We start from the raw sequence: 18,319 nt of genomic DNA on the forward strand, positions 1-18,319 counted from the left end.
GAATGTTCAGCGATACATATTTTGAGAAAGGATACTGAAATCAGAAATAGACATGACCTATTCTAAATGCCGTGAAAGCCAAAAGGTTTCTCTGGCGATTCGTGTTCTACAGTGATCCATTCCGCCACAAGATGGGAGTCTTGCTATTGGAGTGTTCATTGAAGATAGGAAAAGGGCAATTCACTGATAAAATTGACTTCCACTTTGGCCAGGTTCATTACAGCACCGTATCAAACCCAAGAAGTAAACATTTGAGCTGTGCTGAAGTACTGGAAATTAAAATTGCCTAATACTTGCTTAATGTCCAAGAAGGATGCTACATTCGTATGCATTATTAGCTATCGTACAACAGTTGTTACCTAAGGATACGAATGTCGTTGAAATGAAATAACACCCCAGAACACTTCCCTTTCACTTCTGTTATCCTTCCCCACAATACCTTTTAATGTGTGAAGATTTGGACTGTTTATCCCCCCAAAGAGGATAAACTGGGTGGTGCTTGGTTCAAGCTGAGGATGGAGGAAAGTAGTCTGTGTTGAACCCAGGTTGATAATGTGTTTGAAATAGGCTACAAGTGTCTCATAGGGTGTGTGAAATAAAAAAATAATGTTGATGACAGGACCTAAAAGTGGCCATCCTTTAATTCTGTATGAGTAATGTTGTTTGGCAGGGAAGTGTGTAAGAAAGTTGGTAAATGTTAACCAAAATTATTGCCCATTTAAAGTTTAGTCTTGTAACAGAAATAGTGCTCTAGCTAAATAGCTCTGAGAAGAAGCCATGAAATTCAGGTTTGTAGACATTTGTTCTTGTTTATCAAAATAGTGTAATGGAGTCATGGGAAATTAAAATGGGATTTGCTTAAAGATACTTTGAAAATCATTCTAAATGATAGACTTTGTGTGCTGAGGAGCTGAAGTAGAGTTGCTTACATGTTAGATCTTTTGCTCTCTTCAGTACTGTTAAGACACCAGGAAAGGGACAGCTACTTACTGATTAGCATCTAATTTGATAATTATCATTTTTTGCAGTCATAAAATATCGTCAGATGGTGTAATGTTATGTAAAGGATCTTTATAGGATAAATTGCCTAATTCTGTGTCTTGTGTTTGTGAGAGAATCATGGCAAAAGTAGTATACCACCTTTTTCCACGGTAGAAGAAAGACCGCGATAAGCCAAGAGGTCACTTGACAGTATGCATATTAATAGGATTAAAAGAGAGAGGCAGTCGCTAGGCCATATTTTGTCTTCCCCCCCATATTTATGTACAAGTTCATCTAACACATGCAGGCAGTCCCTCTCCTGTTATAACAGGATACTGGATGAGTTGAACATGTAGTTGGGGAAAAATAAATATCAACCTAGATCGACCTTCCCCAGCTTTGTTTCCTCCATAAGCTTTGAGCTTGCAGCTCCAGCCAGCATATCCATGCTGACTTGGGATGATGGGAGTTTGAATCCAAAACATCTGGAGGGTAAAGGCTGGGGAAGCTGACATAGACTCTCAGAATCATAGAGTTGGAAGGGACCACAAGAACGCTTTTGTCCAGCCCCCTGCGATGCAGGAATTCTTTGCTCAGCGTGAGACTCAAACCCATGACCTTGAGATTTAAGAGTCTCCTGTTCTGACCGAGCCATAGTCCCTCTTATCAGCTATCCTGATGGGTGTCTTTGATGTGCAATTAGGAAATAATTAAATGTACGATTGTATTTGAATGTCAGCTAAAGATGCTGTCATGAGACATGTTCTTCCTTTGGAGGAGAAAGTGTTACATATTCTATTGTCAGCAAGCTGTGCCTCATCTTATTTTTGAAATTTCCTGTTGGGTGACAAGCCAGAGAAGTGAACTTCAGCTGTTCTAATTTGGTTAGTTCTGGTCAAGGCATTTTCTTGGGAGAAATCCGAAGCCTTGCTTGTCAATAACTTCTATACCAAAGGCTGAAGTAGGATTTGCACTTTTGCTAAGTGTCAGGGTGTACAGATCTTACTGCTTTGGCAAAGCATCTTGAGACAATCTGTGAATCACCCTGCATGGCGTAGGATGGGGAAGGGGCTTCAGTAGAAAGAGATTTTCACGCCAAATCAAGCTTGTGTTGAAATAGTATCTAGAACTAGGAAGTGTTCATTAGGTTGATGGCTGCTGGTTCCTGTTAGCTGTAAAAAAAAAAGATTTTTTGCTTTTCATATGATAGTTTGAATTCTATCCAGTTTGGGTTTTTTTGGCCAAATCTTGGCATCTTGTTCAGTAGCTGGGAGAAGAGGCTTGGGAAGAAACAAGCAACAAACTTCTTCATTGGCTTTTTAATTCCATTTGTTCTAGACAAATTTCCCTTTACAGCTGCAAGGAACAAATTTATCATAACCTGTATAATTTTTCATCTCAGTTTGTATAAAAGCAAGCCTTTCAAAAAGTGGCACAAAGTTGCTTTGGAATTTAACATGGTAACAAAAATTACAGGATAGAAAAAAAAACCTTTTTAAAAGCATAGCTTTCTGCTGCGAATCTGTCAGATGGCACACCTGTATTAAATAACGCTGATCCTCTTGCTTGAAATGCCTCTTATATAACTTTCTGTTGGAAATTAACGAATCTGCTACTGTGAAAAGCTGTTTGCAGCCACCACCATCCTGGTTTACAAACATTTATTGAAATTGAAGTTTCATTTTTGTTTTAGCAGTAATTTCAGATACGTGGTGGCGGCTAATATTTCGAGAAGGTTCCAATGTTATCTTTCCCTATATAATTGTGAATTGTAGCAAATGTTTTGCCCAAGCCTAGTAATGGCTCATTGTGATATGTTTACAATATCTAGCTTCATGGCTTTTGCTCTGGAGGCTGTTTGCACAGAGAATTGGTTCTTCAAGGGAAGCCTTATTGCTTTTTAAAATTATATCTTTCTCTGCTTTTTTTTACTCTGAGTAGCTAAGATTTGCCTGGACTATAGACCCAAAACAATTGTTTTCTTTCTAATGAGGTACTAGAGGTAGTTGTTTGTTTTGCATTCTCTCTTTCCCTCTCAATTAAATATCAGGGCTGTCTTAACGATACTCCGAGTTTCTTTGGATTTGGCAAGTCCTTAAATCTAACCCCATTTTTTTCACGCTAAATTGTTAATTAGACTTGTCATTGCAACATAAGGTGTAGTCTTCGTATCTCAGCAGGTTCGCTGCATTGTGGTATCTGCTAAGATTTCAGTTTACAATAATGCCTGTATTTTATAACATTCCCGTTCCCAGTTTATTTTACCGCCTGAATGCATCGCCATGGCAAGTTCTGTATCTGTCTGCTTTTTTGTACAAGGTTACAGCCAGGCATAGGCGGTAGTCAGATGACAGAGAGCTTGGAGCAACAAAACATCTCCCAAGAAGAAAGCCGTGATGCAGATACCCTTCATAGATAGCTCTGCTAATAAGTTGTCTTAGCTGAGACACTGTTCTGCTTTACACCCCAAAAACATAAATTGACCCCGTTGTGACTATATTACACACTTATGTGCTCCCCAACGATTTTATTCTCTGATCACCTTGCTATTTTGTGTTTTTTGAAGCTACGAGGTTTCAAGACTTGTTTTTCTTTGGTCATTCTGTAATGAAGTTAATCACTTATAATCTCCCCTATAATCGCCACACCTCGCCTAAATTTATATTGGACAAACAGGCCAAACCCTACGCCAAAGGATAAATCTGACATCAGGAACCACAAGACAGAGAAACCAGTAGGAGAACACTTCAGTCTCCCAGGACATTCTATACAAGATCTCAAAGTAGGTGTCATATTACAACAGAATTTCAGAAATAGACTGGAAAGAGAAGTTGCTGAATTGCAACTTATTACCAAACTTAAAACCATGGAGAGACCTGGTGTGAATAGAGACATTGGATTCTTATCTCATTATACACAATAAAGCTATTTTTAGCCATCTCACCCCTTGCTTTTTTCCTGCAAGTCCAATTGCAGTTGTAACAGGTTTACCACACCTATCAGCCAATCACCCATTCCCACCACCTTTCTGAGTAATACCCCTCCCCACCCTCTTACTATATATAAGGGTCTGGTGACTTCTGTTTCAGTGTATCTGAAGAAGTGTGCATGCACACGAAAGCTCATACCAATAACAAACTTAGTTGGTCTCTTAAGGTGCTACTGGAAGGAATTTTTTTATTTTGTTTCGACTACGGCAGACCAACACGGCTACCTACCTGTTACTGGATTACTGTTTGTTACATCTTGGGTAATGATCCTTCACAGAATGCAACTTCATGCATAAACCAATATCTCAAATTGAGAGCTTTGTTCTGCTTTCTCCCTGGGTTCATCTCTTAACATAATATTGGTCATCCCCTTAGCTTTCCTGGACCATAAAACTGGTTATTTACCAGATTGGGGTAGTGAAAAAGCTTTCTTGTTGAACCTTTCTGTGTTCTCAGTGAAAGCACTCAGGGTACAGTCAAATGCAGCTATACTTTGAAATAAGTCTCAATGTCTTGCTCGTCAAATGTATGTATTAGAACTTCCATTAAACTAAATTTCTGATTGCACATTGATCGAAATGCCACAACAGTATCACAAACTCCCTCATCCAATTTTGCATCAGAACTTCGCTACCAATGCTAAATATTTTCTCTTGGTTAGATGGCAAGGTACCCTAGAATAACTTTTTTTGTCACTTGGTGACACAGTTGCTGCTTGGGAAGCACTTCTTTCTGCCTTCTGCTGAGCTAAGCAATAATGTAAAACCTACTTCTTAGATCAGCTTTATTCTAGGATAAAAACCACACAGAAATGTTTCTCTCTTTGCTTTCCCTATTGAATGTACTCCTACAATTAAACTGTAAAGTGTGAAGATTTTGGTATCTACTAAGATCAGCCTTTCGGATTCTGAAAGTTAAAAATGGATTTATCACATGTCTAAAATGCTGATATCGGAATTCTCACATTGCAAGGCTGCTGTCCCTAGGGAGCCGCAGGCAGCTGCTAAGGAGTGATGGAAATCCTTTCCTTATGCTTCTCTTTGCTGCCCCATCTTGTATTTTTGCGCCTGAGTTCGGTAGATGAGAAACGGCAAAACCTGAAAAATGCCTTGCAAATGATTCCCCCCCCCCCATTAAAGTATTTAATTGCATGATTCTCAGTTGCATTAACTAAACAATAGTAAGTTGTTTCTCAAATTGTAGAACCCTGAGTGCCTTCTCTACCCAGGTACAAGTTGATTGACAGGTCAACACTCGCATTTGAAGTTTATGTTCCTGTCCTAAGAAAATGGACAGGCTTTTTTTTAGTCTTCCCTGTATAGGTTGTGCACTGACAAACAGGAACTAGGCATTTTACCCCTTTCTGGTTTGTTGATTGCACTATTTATGCTTCACTAGGCCAAACACACCCAGAGGACCACTTCACACATTCTCAAAAGGAGATGATAAAAGATACAGCTTTGCATAAAATTTGTGCATGCTGATTTATAGGTGCCAATCCACTATAAGAAATACACTACATTTTGCCATAGTGGGGAAGACTGGCACCAGGTAGCTTCTGTCCCTGCTAAGTCTGTTGCGCATGTGTTAAACGTTTCATGGGCATCTTCAGTTCTCCCTTATAGTTCCTCATCAACACTTGGATCCCTCAAAATAGAGACTCCTTTGAAGACTAGGATACATGGTGATCCTGAACACAACTCATCCTCTGAATATGAGAGCCTACCAGGGCTTAATGAACTTAGGTTTGTTGCTGCATATTATTTATTATTAGTGGTAGTAGTCTGGGCGACTTTCAAACATTAAAAACTTCCCAATACAGGGCTGCCTTCAGATGTCTTCTAAAGGTTGTATAGTTACACCTTGACATCTGATGGCAGGGTGTTCCACAGGGCGGGTGCCACTACCGAGAGGGCCCTATGTCTGGTTCCCTGTAACTTCACTTCTCGTCCAGGCTGAACAACAAGGTGCAGATGCTCCTTCAGGTATACAATCTAATCAGCGGGCCAATCTATGTGCTTCTCCGTCATGAAAGCCCCCCTTAGGCACCTCCTACCACTGTTCTGGGAAGGGGTAAGAAACCCTGCATAAGACGTAAGAAGGCCTTCCAGTGCCAAAAGCCTGAGCAGGCATAAATCCTTGGCTCTGGAGTCTTAAGTCACATAGGTGCTATGATGAAGCTGCAGAGCTAATCCTTTGAATAAGCCTCGGGAGCTTTGGCACTCGTTGATCACATACCAAGCAGGTATAGATTGGGCAGCGGGGGGCCATTTTAATTAGGGTTTTGAGTGAAGGACCTCAGGCTCTGGTGCACTGCTGAAATAAATGAAATACTGAAGTCCTAATATCGTAGCTTTTACTGGATTGTCATTTCGAAGAATTTTGCAGTATATAAAGGGCACCCATGCTCTTGTTTTGAATGCAGTGGCGTAGCGTGGGTTGTCAGAACCCGGGGCAAGGCAAGTAATTTGCACCCCTAACCCGTGGATTTGCGCCCCCTAACCCCCAGATGTTGCGCCCGGTGCGGCCAGCCCCCCCTGCACCCCCACGCTACGCCACTGTTTGAATGTATTCAAAATTATAGAAGGATAAATTCATCTGTTCAAAAAGTCAGGTGGTCAAACTCCTTAGTTTAATTACGTGGGGTTTTTTGTTTGTTTTGTTTTGCCAAATAACAGTTGCTTACTCCATCTGAAATATAAGCCATATATTTTACATATCCTCCCATTCGACCCCCCACAACTGCACAGGAAATGCAAGCCAAATGCAGGGCTTGCCCCCTATATATTTGCCATGACTTTGAAAAAGGTACTAAATTGCACATAAGGTACATGTCACTGCCTTGCCAGCGGTAATTCTTGGTACAAGCAAGTCCATTTGATAGCTTAACTCTAAAAAGGGTAAGGGGGTGAATAAAACAATTCTTTTTTTCTCGTTAGGAAGGGGCAGTTGTAAGCAAGGCGTACCACCACCCAGGAATTTAAAAAAAGAATTCCAAATTGGAATTGGCCACAATTACAAAGCTTGCTGTAAACATTTGTTCACAAATAGACCTGAAGTCTCACTGGTACGAAGAAGTACAGTCTTATATACTCTCATCTAAATTTACCTGTCAAGCGGAAAATCCAGCAGAGAATTGTAGCTTTACTTGATTGTTATGCAACTCAGGCCCAGGCTTCCTAGAACATGTCTAATGAAGCAGTCCTTTATGTATGCAGAAGCTCCTCTTACAAAATAAATCTGGAGAACTAGGGCAAAACTCTGTTCTGATGTAACGTGGCTCACTCAAGATTTACACCAGTATTTACGGCACTGATACGTGCTTCCTCATATACCACCAGCAGCTTTTTGAAACCAAGCATGCAAAGGGTTTGATACGTGAGGTATGAAGTTACATCATTACTCCGGCCTTCAAGAGTAATGCCGCAAGATGTTCTTCTATGAATCCCGGAAGGAGGGGATCGATAGGAAAACATGCAGAATCTCCTGTATATCCCTCAAGGAATTTTCATCTGGTCAGATACAATATCGGATGTTTTAGACTACAGTGGAACCTGGGGTTACAGACGCTTCAGGTTACAGACTCCGCTAACCCAGAAATAGTACCTCGGGTTAAGAACTTTGCTTCAGGATGAGAACAGAAATCGCCCAGCGGCAGCAGGAGGCCCCGTTAGCTGAAGTGGTACCTCAGGTTAAGAACAGTTTCAGGTTAAGAACGGACCTCCAGAACAAATTAAGTTCTTAACCCGAGGTACCACTGTACAACTGTCAGCCCCAGCTAACATTGCTGGGTGGTGTGGGAACTGTAGCTCAAGCTTCTGCAGGGTGCGAGGCTAGCAAAGCCTGTACTATACATTGCCTACTCTCCTCTGCAAACTCGGCATTCATGGTTAGCTATAATCCTATCCCTACTTTCCTGGAAAGAAGTCTCTCTGAACTCAACAGGACTTATTTCTGACTAAACGTGTACAAGATTCTGCTGTTAGTAACCAGTCCATTATCTTTAAAGGTAAGGTAAAGGACCCCTGGATGGTTAAGTCCGCTCAAAGGCGACTATGGGGTTGCAGCGCTCATCTCACTTTCAGGCCAAGGGAGCCGACATTTGTCCACAGACAGCTTTCCAGGTCATGTGGCCAGCATGACCAAACCGCTTCTGGTGCAACAGAACACCGTGACAGAAACCAGAGCACACAGAAACACTGTTTACCTTCCCACCACAGCAGTGCCTATTTATCTACTTGCACTGGCATGCTTTTGAACTGCTAGGTTGGCAGAACCTGGGACTGAGCAACGGGAGCTCACCCCATCGTGGGGATTTGAACCGCCGACCTGATTGGCAAGCCTGAGAGGCTCAGTGGTTTAGACCACAGCGCCACCCGCGTCCTGTCCATTATCTTTAGCATGGCCAAAATAAGTGTTTTCTTCCTTGCTTTTCTCTGCTCTTAAGATGATAATTTTAAAGAAACCAATCAAAATATTTTCACCTTGCATGGAGCTCATGAATGGAGCAGACCATCCAACATTTGGCAGATTATGCTAATCGCTACCTAATTTGCAGGTTTTAAGCATTTAAAGCGGGGGAGGGCAGATGCTGGACTCCCAGCTTTCATCAGCTGCAGCTAACATGGTCAATGGTCAGAGATGGTGGGAGTTATAACTCCATACCTGAGCAGCAGCTACCTTCTTCCCCATTATCAGGGGAAAGGCACGCAGGAGCAGAATTTGAAAATATGCCATTGAAAATAATGGGGAAGCTCTTGTTTCCATGTATGTTAACCAAATAAAGGGTGATCAGTAAACAGACTTTCTTTTGCACATTTGGCAAGTCTTCGTGAGGCTTGAGCAGAAAATCTTAAGTCTCTTATGAGACCAATATGCTGTGTGTGTCAAACCAATACTTCTCTCTCTTTTCAAATGGCATTTCACTTATTAAAGTTCAATTGCAGCACAACATCCTCCTATTCTTCTCGTTTAATGTGGGTGGGAGAGGAGGAATGCGGCAGGTAACCTGTCAAACCACTTAAAGAAATACCGCCACAGACGTGTTTTGCATTGTTTGCCATCATAGTTTAATAATCTTTAAACAACAATAAAAAAGGGATGCATCCCTAGCGATGCAGCTATCAACATGGGATTGAGGAATTTCATACAGTATCTGCTAAAGTTTAAGCAGGTTTGGCAGCTCAGCAAATATCATATGATTGCAGCATCCATGATTTCAATTCCAACAGTCGTGTCCTCTCTTCGGCATAAAGAGTCTTGTCTTTTCATAATAACCACTATCAGGTTTGGATGGAATTAGACCCCCGCATGTAGTTCATGGCCCCAGCTCATGATTATCACAATTAAACGATTGTCTCTTTTGAGTTCCTTTTGACCGAATGCAGGCCCAGCAATGACTGCTGGTTTGAAGGGATGCTGACAGACTTTGGGATGAGGAGGATAACTCTTTGATTGGTCCGACGCCATTCATTATATAATCTACAGTGGTACCTAAAGGATACCTGCAGGAAGAACAAGGGGAAAGGGCATATTTGAGATGAGAAGAGCGAAACATGGAGAGCAAAAAAAAAAAGTGCATTTCATATAGTGCATCTTCACTCAGCTATAGCATTTCAAGGTCCAGCATTAATCTGAATTTATGATACGGTTTATCTCTATAGACCGTGGCATAAGTATAAGATGAACTCTAATATGACATGAGTCCCTCCATCATGAGCTTTGGTGATCCTGGAAGAAGCCAGATTCCAGCCCCCTGCTGAAAGGCATTTGGGCATATCCTGAGTTGACCCATAAATGACCAAAAGACAAACACATGCAAATTTAGTTTTCAAGTACAGTCGTACCTTGAAAGTCGAACGGAATCCATTCTGGAAGTCCGTTCAACTGCCGAAACAGTCGGAAACCAAAGCGTGGCTTCTGATTGGCTGCAGGAAGCTCATGCAGCCAATCGGAAGCCCTGTTGGGAGTTTGGCTTCCAAAAATAGTTCACAAATCGTAACACTCACTTCCGGGTTTGCGGCGTTTGGGAACCAAAACATTCGAGAACTGAGCTGTTCGAAAACCAAGGTATGACTGTACATGATACTCAACTCCTCAGTGAGATCCATCCCCACAATGGTAAGGTGATGTAAAGGCAGATCACCGACAGAGATGGGCAGGTGCAGATACCATCAAAGTCTTTTGCTCTTTTGTTAAGCAATCAGGAACAGGACGGCCAAAGATGGGCAAGGTGAGAACTAGGCAGGAAAGTCTGGAAGGGATTGTGCAAATTGTCAGACACATTCTACAGCCCCTCCCCTCTCAACTGGCATAGCTTGGCAAAAAGGTATACAAAAAACCATTATATACAGGTAAAGGTGATACGGTAAAGGACCCCTGGATGGTTAAGCGACTATGGGGTTGCGGCGCTCATCTCGCTTTCAGGCCGAGGGAGCCGACATTTGTCCACAGACAGCTTTCTGGGTCATGTGGCCAGCATGACTAAACCACTTCTGGTGCAACAGAACGTGACAAAAACTAGAGTGCATGGAAATACTGTTTACCTTCCCACCACAGCAGTACCTATTTATTTACTCGCACTGGTGTGCTTTCGAACAGCTAGGTTGGCAGGAGCTGGAACAGAGCAACAGGAGCTCACTCCGTTGTGGGGATTTGAACCTCCAACCTTCTGATTGACAAACCCAAGAGGCTCAGTGGTTTAGACCACAGCACCACGAGGTTAGCTGGCTAGCTGCAACAGGACAGCACTTACCCCACTGCTCCCCAGGACTCAGCATATTTCTGCTTCACTTAAAGGGTATGTATACTTTCCTTCCCCCCCTTCTCTTCACTTCAAGTTTATGCCCACGTTTTTGTAAGCCTTTCAGAACAGTTAGGGAATCTTTAATCAAGGTGTGTATGTATCATAATTTGCTACCTGCTTAGAATGTAAGTTTGCTGTCTAAAGCAGCATCTTTATAGATTCTGTCGCTTCCATTTAATCTAATAAACCAAATGTCCTTTATTTCCTTGTGAGAGCATCCTGTGGGCATAACGTTAACACACGTCCATAACAAGCGTACGCCATAACACCAGCTAAAGATCCCAAACCTCTCAGCAGTTGTGTATATGAACATACATGTGAGTCCAGGTGCGCACTCATAACAGGACCAGACCTATTAAACGTTACAGAATAAGGTTGAGGTCCAGCCATCGAGAAGCAGTTCTGAGGCTCTTGCAAGATTATAAAGAGCCACCCAGCTGTGCAATGTATAAGCTCACAGTAGGGAGGTATGATTATTTCATTAACTTATTTCCTGCCCCTCCTCTTCCCAAAGGAGCCCAGGGCCGCAAACACATCAATACTGAAAACACTGTTAATAGCATTCTAAAAAATGGTTAAATACATTTTCTCAACCAGTGACTTCAGTGGTGCCAGGAACGACGGATGAGATTCACTCAGCAAATCCTGTGAGTTGAAGCCCTGAGCAAAGACTTCTGCTTGCACAACAGGGCTTCCCTCCCTGTATCCCCCCCCCCCAAAATGGCTTGGGGGTGTTGGGGGAAGAGAGGGGAGATTTTTGCATCTGGCAAGCTAAAATGCTTGCACTGATGGGATGATTGTCTCAGAGCAACACTGAATTTCACCCAATACCTTTCAGCCACCAAATGCCTGGATGTCAGTAAGGGAGACAGATGCACTTCACTAAGCTGGGTCTCTACAAAAGGGGACCTACCACCCAATAGGCTCTGCCATGGGTCAATGCCTATTGGGCAGCCCCCAGTGATGGCACCACCAATCAAAGGTTGGTTCTATGCTCTATGTGAGGGATGGGAGATTTGGCTTTCCAGGTGATATTGGGCTCTAGCTCTCATCAGCTGCAACCAGCATGGCCAATAGTCAGGGATGATGAGATTTGCAGTCCTACAATATTCCCCACCCCTGCTCTAAGTCTGTTCCAATCCCAGGTCAGCCAAAATTCTGGCAGGATGTATAGCCCAACTTAGCCCAACTTGTTCTTGTTCCATGTCCATGTATTTTAAATTATTTAATTTAACAACAACAACAACAACAAATTTATACCCCAGCCACTCTGGGCAGCTCCCAACAGAATATTATTATTATTAATAATAATAAAGAGATAAAACATCAAACATTAAAAACTTCCCTAAACAGGGCTGCCTTCAGATGTCTTCTGAAAGTCAGTTGTTTATTTCTTTGACATCTGATGGGAGGGTGTTCCACAGGGTGGGTACCACTATTGAGAAGGCCCTCTGCCTGGTTCCTTGTAACCTCACTTCTTGCAGTGAGGGAACCGCCAGAAGGCCCTCGGAGCTGGACCTCAGCGTCCACGCAGAATGATGGGGGTGGAGACGCTCCTTCAGGTATACTGAGCCAAGGCCATTTAGGGCTTTAAATGTCAGCACCAACACTTTGAATTGTGCTCGGAAACATACTGGGAGCCAACGTAGGTCTTTCAGGACTGGTCTAATATGGTCTCAGTGGCCACTCCCAGTCACCAGTCTAGCTGCCATATTCTGGATTAATGGTTGTTTCTGGGTCAACTTCAAAGGTAGCTCCATGTAGAGCACATTGCAGTAGGACTTAGTATATTAGCTTTCTACTCCCAGTTCCACCTAACACAACCAATAAATGCGTATCAAGAAACGGAAGTACATTCAATCCATATTGTGGAGTGCCACTAGAAAAAAAAAAATCCCCTCTGATGAGAAACAAATTTTAATTTGCTAGCAGCATCAAAATTGCTGATTATTAGATGCCAAGGGGGGCGGGGAGCTATATCCCTTGATATGATGGAAGGCTTGTAAATAACAGGGGGACCCTCCAGAAGTAGAAAACTTTCCACTTCGTAAGAATGATGGTCAACTGTTAAAATGGAGACTGACAGGCTGGAGTGGGGAGATTTTGCCAGATGTGTGGGGAAGGAATCTAAGAGAAATGAATATGGCTAAGTGGTGTCACTTGTGCCCACTGCTGCCAGTGGCCAGTGGTCACCACTGTCATTGGTCACCACTGTCATGAAACCCCCAGGTGGTGCGCCAACAGGCAATGCAGCACTCGGTTGAAAATGATTCCCCATTTTAAGCCAAAAAATTAAAATTAAAATTAAAGTGATTAGGGTTGGGTTTAAAAAAATAAATATTCAGTGCTTCCAGCGGCCTACTTCACAGTGGCCATTAGGCTTCCATGTTCTCCATCATACTGATCTCCTTTTATAGGGTGGTGAACAACCACCTGGGTACAATTTAGGATGTAAAATTTTGGCTGGAAAAACCTAGTGGCGCCTCTTGAAAAAGCAGGATTTTGTCTTAAGATCACCATGCAAGCTGAAGCAAGGCTTCTCCAGGAATAGTTGCCTTGTTGAGCCAGGCTCCAAGTGGCTGCTCGTTTGTTTAAGACATTTTCACAGGATATCCTAGTTAAGCCTGACAGCTTGTTTACAACGGGTTCTTGCCTTCAGGCAATCTCCAAGTGATGTCAGCTACTGAAATTTCAGCAGCGGCCAGGACAGCTCAGCCTTGCGTTTCGCCAGCAAGCTCTCTGGGCAGCAGCTGCAACTTGCTCAAGTGTTAGAGAAATAGTTCACAAACCCAAAATGTGAAGCCTAACCATTTCTAAATTCCCTTTTGAGTTTTCTGAAACACTGTGCAGTATCTTTGGTGAACTATCAGCCATTCGGGAGATGTAATTCTGTGCAATCTTGCTGAGGCGAGGCTCAATGAGCCAAGGAAGGATTTGCCCCTTCAATGCTTAAAAAAAACACACCCACCCCAGAATCTTGGATTCAAAAGCTTTCCTGTGCAGAACAGAGACGAGGTTTGTGTGTTGATCATGGAAACAATGATGAGATTCATTCAAATGGATAAACAGCAGTCTCTGTGGGAGACAGGATCTTATTTAAGGATGACGGAAAAGAGCTTCTCTGCAAATGTATGGGTCTCTGTTCTGAAAATAGTTACTTCCACTAAACTCTTAAGTTCAATGGGCTGTAGTAGTGCACTGATCACCCAGAGGGCAGCTTTTGATATATACATCACTTGGTGTTGGCATACCCTCCAACATTTATTCGCTGAAAATAGAGTGGTACCTCTGGATATGAACTTAATTAGTTCTGGGGGTCCGTTCTTACCCTGAAACATTCACATCCAGAGGTGCACCGTTCTGCGCAGACGTGGGTGGTGGTAGCCCGCTCCTGCGCACGAGCTGTCGGTGGAAACCTTTACTTTACTTCTGTGTTTGCCGCGTGCATAGCCTGAAGCATTTGCAAAGGGGGTGGTTTGTATCCAGAGGTACCACTGTTGTTGTTGTTGTTTAGTCGTTTAGTCGTGTCCGACTCTTTGTGACCCCATGGACCAGAGCACGCCAGGCATTCCTGTCTTCCACTGCCTCCCGCAGTTTGGTCAAACTCATGCTGGTAGCTTCGAGAACACTGTCCAACCATCTCGCCCTCTGTCGTCCCCTTCTCCTTGTGCCCTCCATCTTTCCCAACATCAGGGTCTTTTCCAGGGAGTCTTCTCTTCTCATGAGGTGGCCACATATTGGAGCCTCAGCTTCAGGATCTGTCCTTCCAGTGAGCACTCAGGGCTGATTTCCTTCAGAATGGATAGGTTTGATCTTTTCAGTCCATGGGACCCTCAAGAGTCTCCTCCAGCACCATAATTCAAAAGCATCAATTCTTCAGCGATCAGCCTTCTTTATGGTCCAGTTCTCACTTCCATACATCACTACTGGGGTGCCACTGTAGGGACAACCTATTCCATAACAATGATGGTGATGGTGATAATTTTATTATTTAAACCCTGCCCATCTGATTGGGTTGCCCCAGCCACTCTGGGTGGCTTCCAATAGGCAACCCTGTTTAGGGAAGTTTTTAATGTTTGATGTTTTATCGTATTTTTAATATTCTGTGGGGAGCTGCCCAGGGTGCCTGGGGAAACCCAGCCTGATGGGCAGGGTATAAATAAAAAATTACTACTATTACTACTACTGGTTGTCTAGTTACTTATCTCCTAGGCTCGGGGGTTGCATGACTCCACACCCTCCAACATTTCTCCGATGAAAAAGTGGGACATTCCGGGATCAAATCAGAAACCAGGGTGGCTTCTAAAAATCTGGGTCTACCCCTGGAAAAAAGGGACCCTTGGAAGGTCTGTGTTAGGGACAATGTAACTTAAAAAAAGACATTTTAATGGCACGGTACCCAAATTCCATAAATAACCACACCTGAGGTATAGCTATTAACAACTATTTGTTTTCTCTACCATAACCTCCAACATTTCTCCGATGAAAATAGGGACGTCCTAAGAAAAAGCAGGACATTCCAGGATCAAATTAGAAACCAGGATGGCTTCTCTAAATTAGGGACATCCCTTGAAAATTAGGGACACTTGGAGGATCTGCTATGGTAACCATTCTTCTAGGCATTGCCGTTACAAAACTCAGAACTGTCCTGAGCAAGTCATTTGGCCTCAACCTATCTGTGGGTATCTCAAAGCCAAAATTAAATGGGTGCCACTGGGCGGCAAAGTTTAATCAAGCACCCATGGATTCAGCTATCCTCTTGTGATCCAACTGGCACACGGAATGCTTCTCTTTGGCCAGTACTCAGTTGTGGCAGCCAAAAGCACTGCAAGGCGGCACATGGACTGCAACTATTAGAAACAGAAAAGCCAGCACATTTTGGAAGCTAGCAGACTGAGGTCACTACCAAACTTAAAGTTTGGCTAGCTACTTTCTGTGATTATTTGGCCGTGTGTGCGATTAGGCAGCGTGAATTATCGGAGCTGCACTCATGTCTTTCCTGCCGAAGAGTTTTTAATGGGCTAAAAATAAGCACCATACAACATTTGAAGCCAAAGTGCTCAGGGAATATTACAGTCGAATGTTATGAGTGTTTGTCCGAGCAAAGGAACAATTAGATTCGCCTATAATGATCACTGTGTAGTTGGGGTCACCTGCTGGGCCATTGTGAGTGAATCTAAGAACAATGATCTAGTGTCAATACTTTTAAGCAACAGGAGCTAATGAAGCACACTGAAATATCAAAACTCGGCATGCAGCCGGACAGAAATTGAGATAGGGCTTGAAAACATCTATATAGCATCCCAGGAGGTTAGTTGTACCGAGCCTTGCCGGTGAGATCAGTCGGTGAGATTGTGGTGCTGATAACGTCAAAGTCATAGGTTTGAGCCCTGTATGGGCATATATTCCTGCATTGCAGGGGGCTGGACTAAAATATCAGGGGTCAGCAAACTTTTTCAGCAGGGGGCCGGTCCACAGTCCCTCAGACCTTGTGGCGGGCCAGACTATATTTTTTTTGGGGGGAAATGAACGAATTCCTATGTCCCACAAATAACCCCGAGATGCATTTTAAATAAAAGCACACATTCTATTCATGTAAAAACACCAGGCAGGCCCCACAAATAACCCAGAGATGCATTTTAAATAAAAGTACACATTCTACTCATGTAAAAAACATGCTGATTCCCGGAATGTCCGCGGGCCGGATTTAGAAGGCGATTGGGCCGGATCCGGCCTCTGGGCCTTAGTTTGCCTACCCATGGACTAGAGGATCCATGGGATCCCTTTCAACTATGATTCTATGACTTTGGGGCAACTATGTTGACCCATTAGGGGTTCAGCTGGCAAGCAGATCAGAATTGCCTCCCATCTCAATAGTGAAGACCCCTATAATAGATCAAGGCAAGTCATTCCATACTCTGCTTAACAGTGCCTTACAGAACACCTAAAGACACAGTTGTACTTTGGATCTTGAACACCTTGTGACTTGAATGTTTTGGCTCCCAAACGCCGCAAACCCGGAAGTGAGTGTTCCAGTTTGCAAACATTCTTTGGAAGCCGAACGTCCAATGCGTCTTCCGATTGAGTGCAGGAAGCTCCTGCAGCCAATCGGAAGCCGTGCCTTGGTTGTCAAATGTTTTCGGAAGTTGAACCAACTTCCGGGACGGATTCCGTTTGGCAACCAAGGTATGACTGTACTTGAATGCGAGGGGTGGTTTGCCTGTAGGGCAGCCTCTAGACTGGACAGAGAGCCAGGTGAAAGTAAAGCTCAGATTTGTACCATCTCCCATTATGTACAGAACCTTTAATGTGAACCACAGCCTTTACGCTTGGGCCTAACAACATCTGTGCCCTATCTTTTCATGGATGAATCATGCACTAAAACTTCCATGTGCAGTGGAACGCAGGAAGTTGTCATACATGGAGTTGGGCAACGGGTCCATCTAGCTCATAATGGTCTGCGCACTAGTAATGGTTCTCCACGATTTCAGCCAAGGGAAAGTCCCAGCCCCAGGGGTGTGGCGTGGGGAAGGGGGCCACAGGGGCGGTTGCCCCGGGCACAAAATTTCAACACCTGGCGCCACCTCAATACAGCTACATGCTTCCATCTCTGGGCTCCACTGAAAACAACTTCTCAATGAGAACCAGGAATGACCTCTCCAGACAATACGACTCTTCTTTTCTTAACCCTGCACCTGTGATCTCCTGGGTGATGTGGACACCTTAGGCAGTTGCGTGTGCATGCATACTCCATCTGTTTCCTTCCCCCCTGCTTCTGTGCAGCCCCGGGCACCGGTAACCCCTGCTACGCCACTGCCCAGCCCTACCAGGAAATGTTAGGCATTGAATCTGGGCCTTTTCTGCATGCAAGGAAGATGCTCTACTACTGAGCTATGCAGCCATTCAGTGGGGGAAGTGTGTGAGTTTGCAGCTTCCTCCAGCGCATAGGCCACGTGTCGCATAGTTTCCTATGGAACTTGTTCCCATTATATATGTTTAGCACTACAGTGTACAAGTCCTCTGTATACACACTGTGTCCTCTTATTATATTGCCAGCTTTGTGTTCCAACAGTTATGTATGTTCCCTATTAAATTGAGCCCCTGCTGATACACAACGAAAATCTGAAATCTCTTCCTCGCCTGAGCTGGAGAGCACATTGCCTCATTAATAAAGCCCCCTCCTGTTGGACTTAATAGAATAGGAATGGAATCAGATCTCCCACTTGGCAGCAAAGACAAGCTATAGGTTACCATGCAATTGATAATTTATTAGAAGTACACTCATCTATCTAGTATTCGTATCAGGCTTATGACCACGATATATAAAAATGGGAAACAATGCAAAAAATATGTGCAGCTTATAGATATTTTGTTCCTGGCTGAAAAATACTTTAAAAATAATAATCTCATGAGTTATTTTAAGATGCAAATTATTCTGAGGAGTTGCACTGATAAATAGTTGTTAGCATTCGCAGTTAAAATGCATATTCACCTGAGCAGCAATTAAGCATATTCACGGTGCAAGTTAAATACTGTGTTTCAG

At 43.4% G+C, this 18,319-nt stretch overlaps 2 protein-coding genes and 1 long non-coding RNA gene across 5 annotated transcripts in view; 2 read left to right on the plus strand and 1 right to left on the minus strand.

The window, feature by feature from the left end:
- LMNB1 (lamin B1) overlaps nucleotides 1-18,319 on the plus strand; it is a 117,528-nt gene that overhangs the window by 34,063 nt on the left and 65,146 nt on the right. The gene's annotated exons all lie outside the window — the stretch shown is intronic.
- On the plus strand, nucleotides 5,374-7,233 carry LOC310744796. Its single transcript, XR_014539749.1, has 2 exons — nucleotides 5,374-5,716; nucleotides 6,911-7,233. It is a non-coding gene; the product is annotated as an uncharacterized lncRNA (long non-coding RNA).
- Nucleotides 9,017-18,319, minus strand: part of MARCHF3 (membrane associated ring-CH-type finger 3) — a 176,517-nt gene continuing 167,214 nt past the window's right edge. For all 3 annotated transcript variants that reach the window (XM_083577160.1, XM_083577161.1, XM_083577162.1), the window contains one exon: nucleotides 9,017-9,475. In XM_083577160.1, the coding sequence (XP_083433286.1) occupies nucleotides 9,317-9,475 (159 nt within the window). In that variant the 3' untranslated portion in view covers nucleotides 9,017-9,316. The remainder of the gene's footprint in view (nucleotides 9,476-18,319) is intronic.

Source organism: Podarcis filfolensis (genome assembly GCF_964270895.1).
Source record: "Podarcis filfolensis genome assembly, chromosome: 11".
Taxonomy (NCBI): domain Eukaryota; kingdom Metazoa; phylum Chordata; class Lepidosauria; order Squamata; family Lacertidae; genus Podarcis; species Podarcis filfolensis.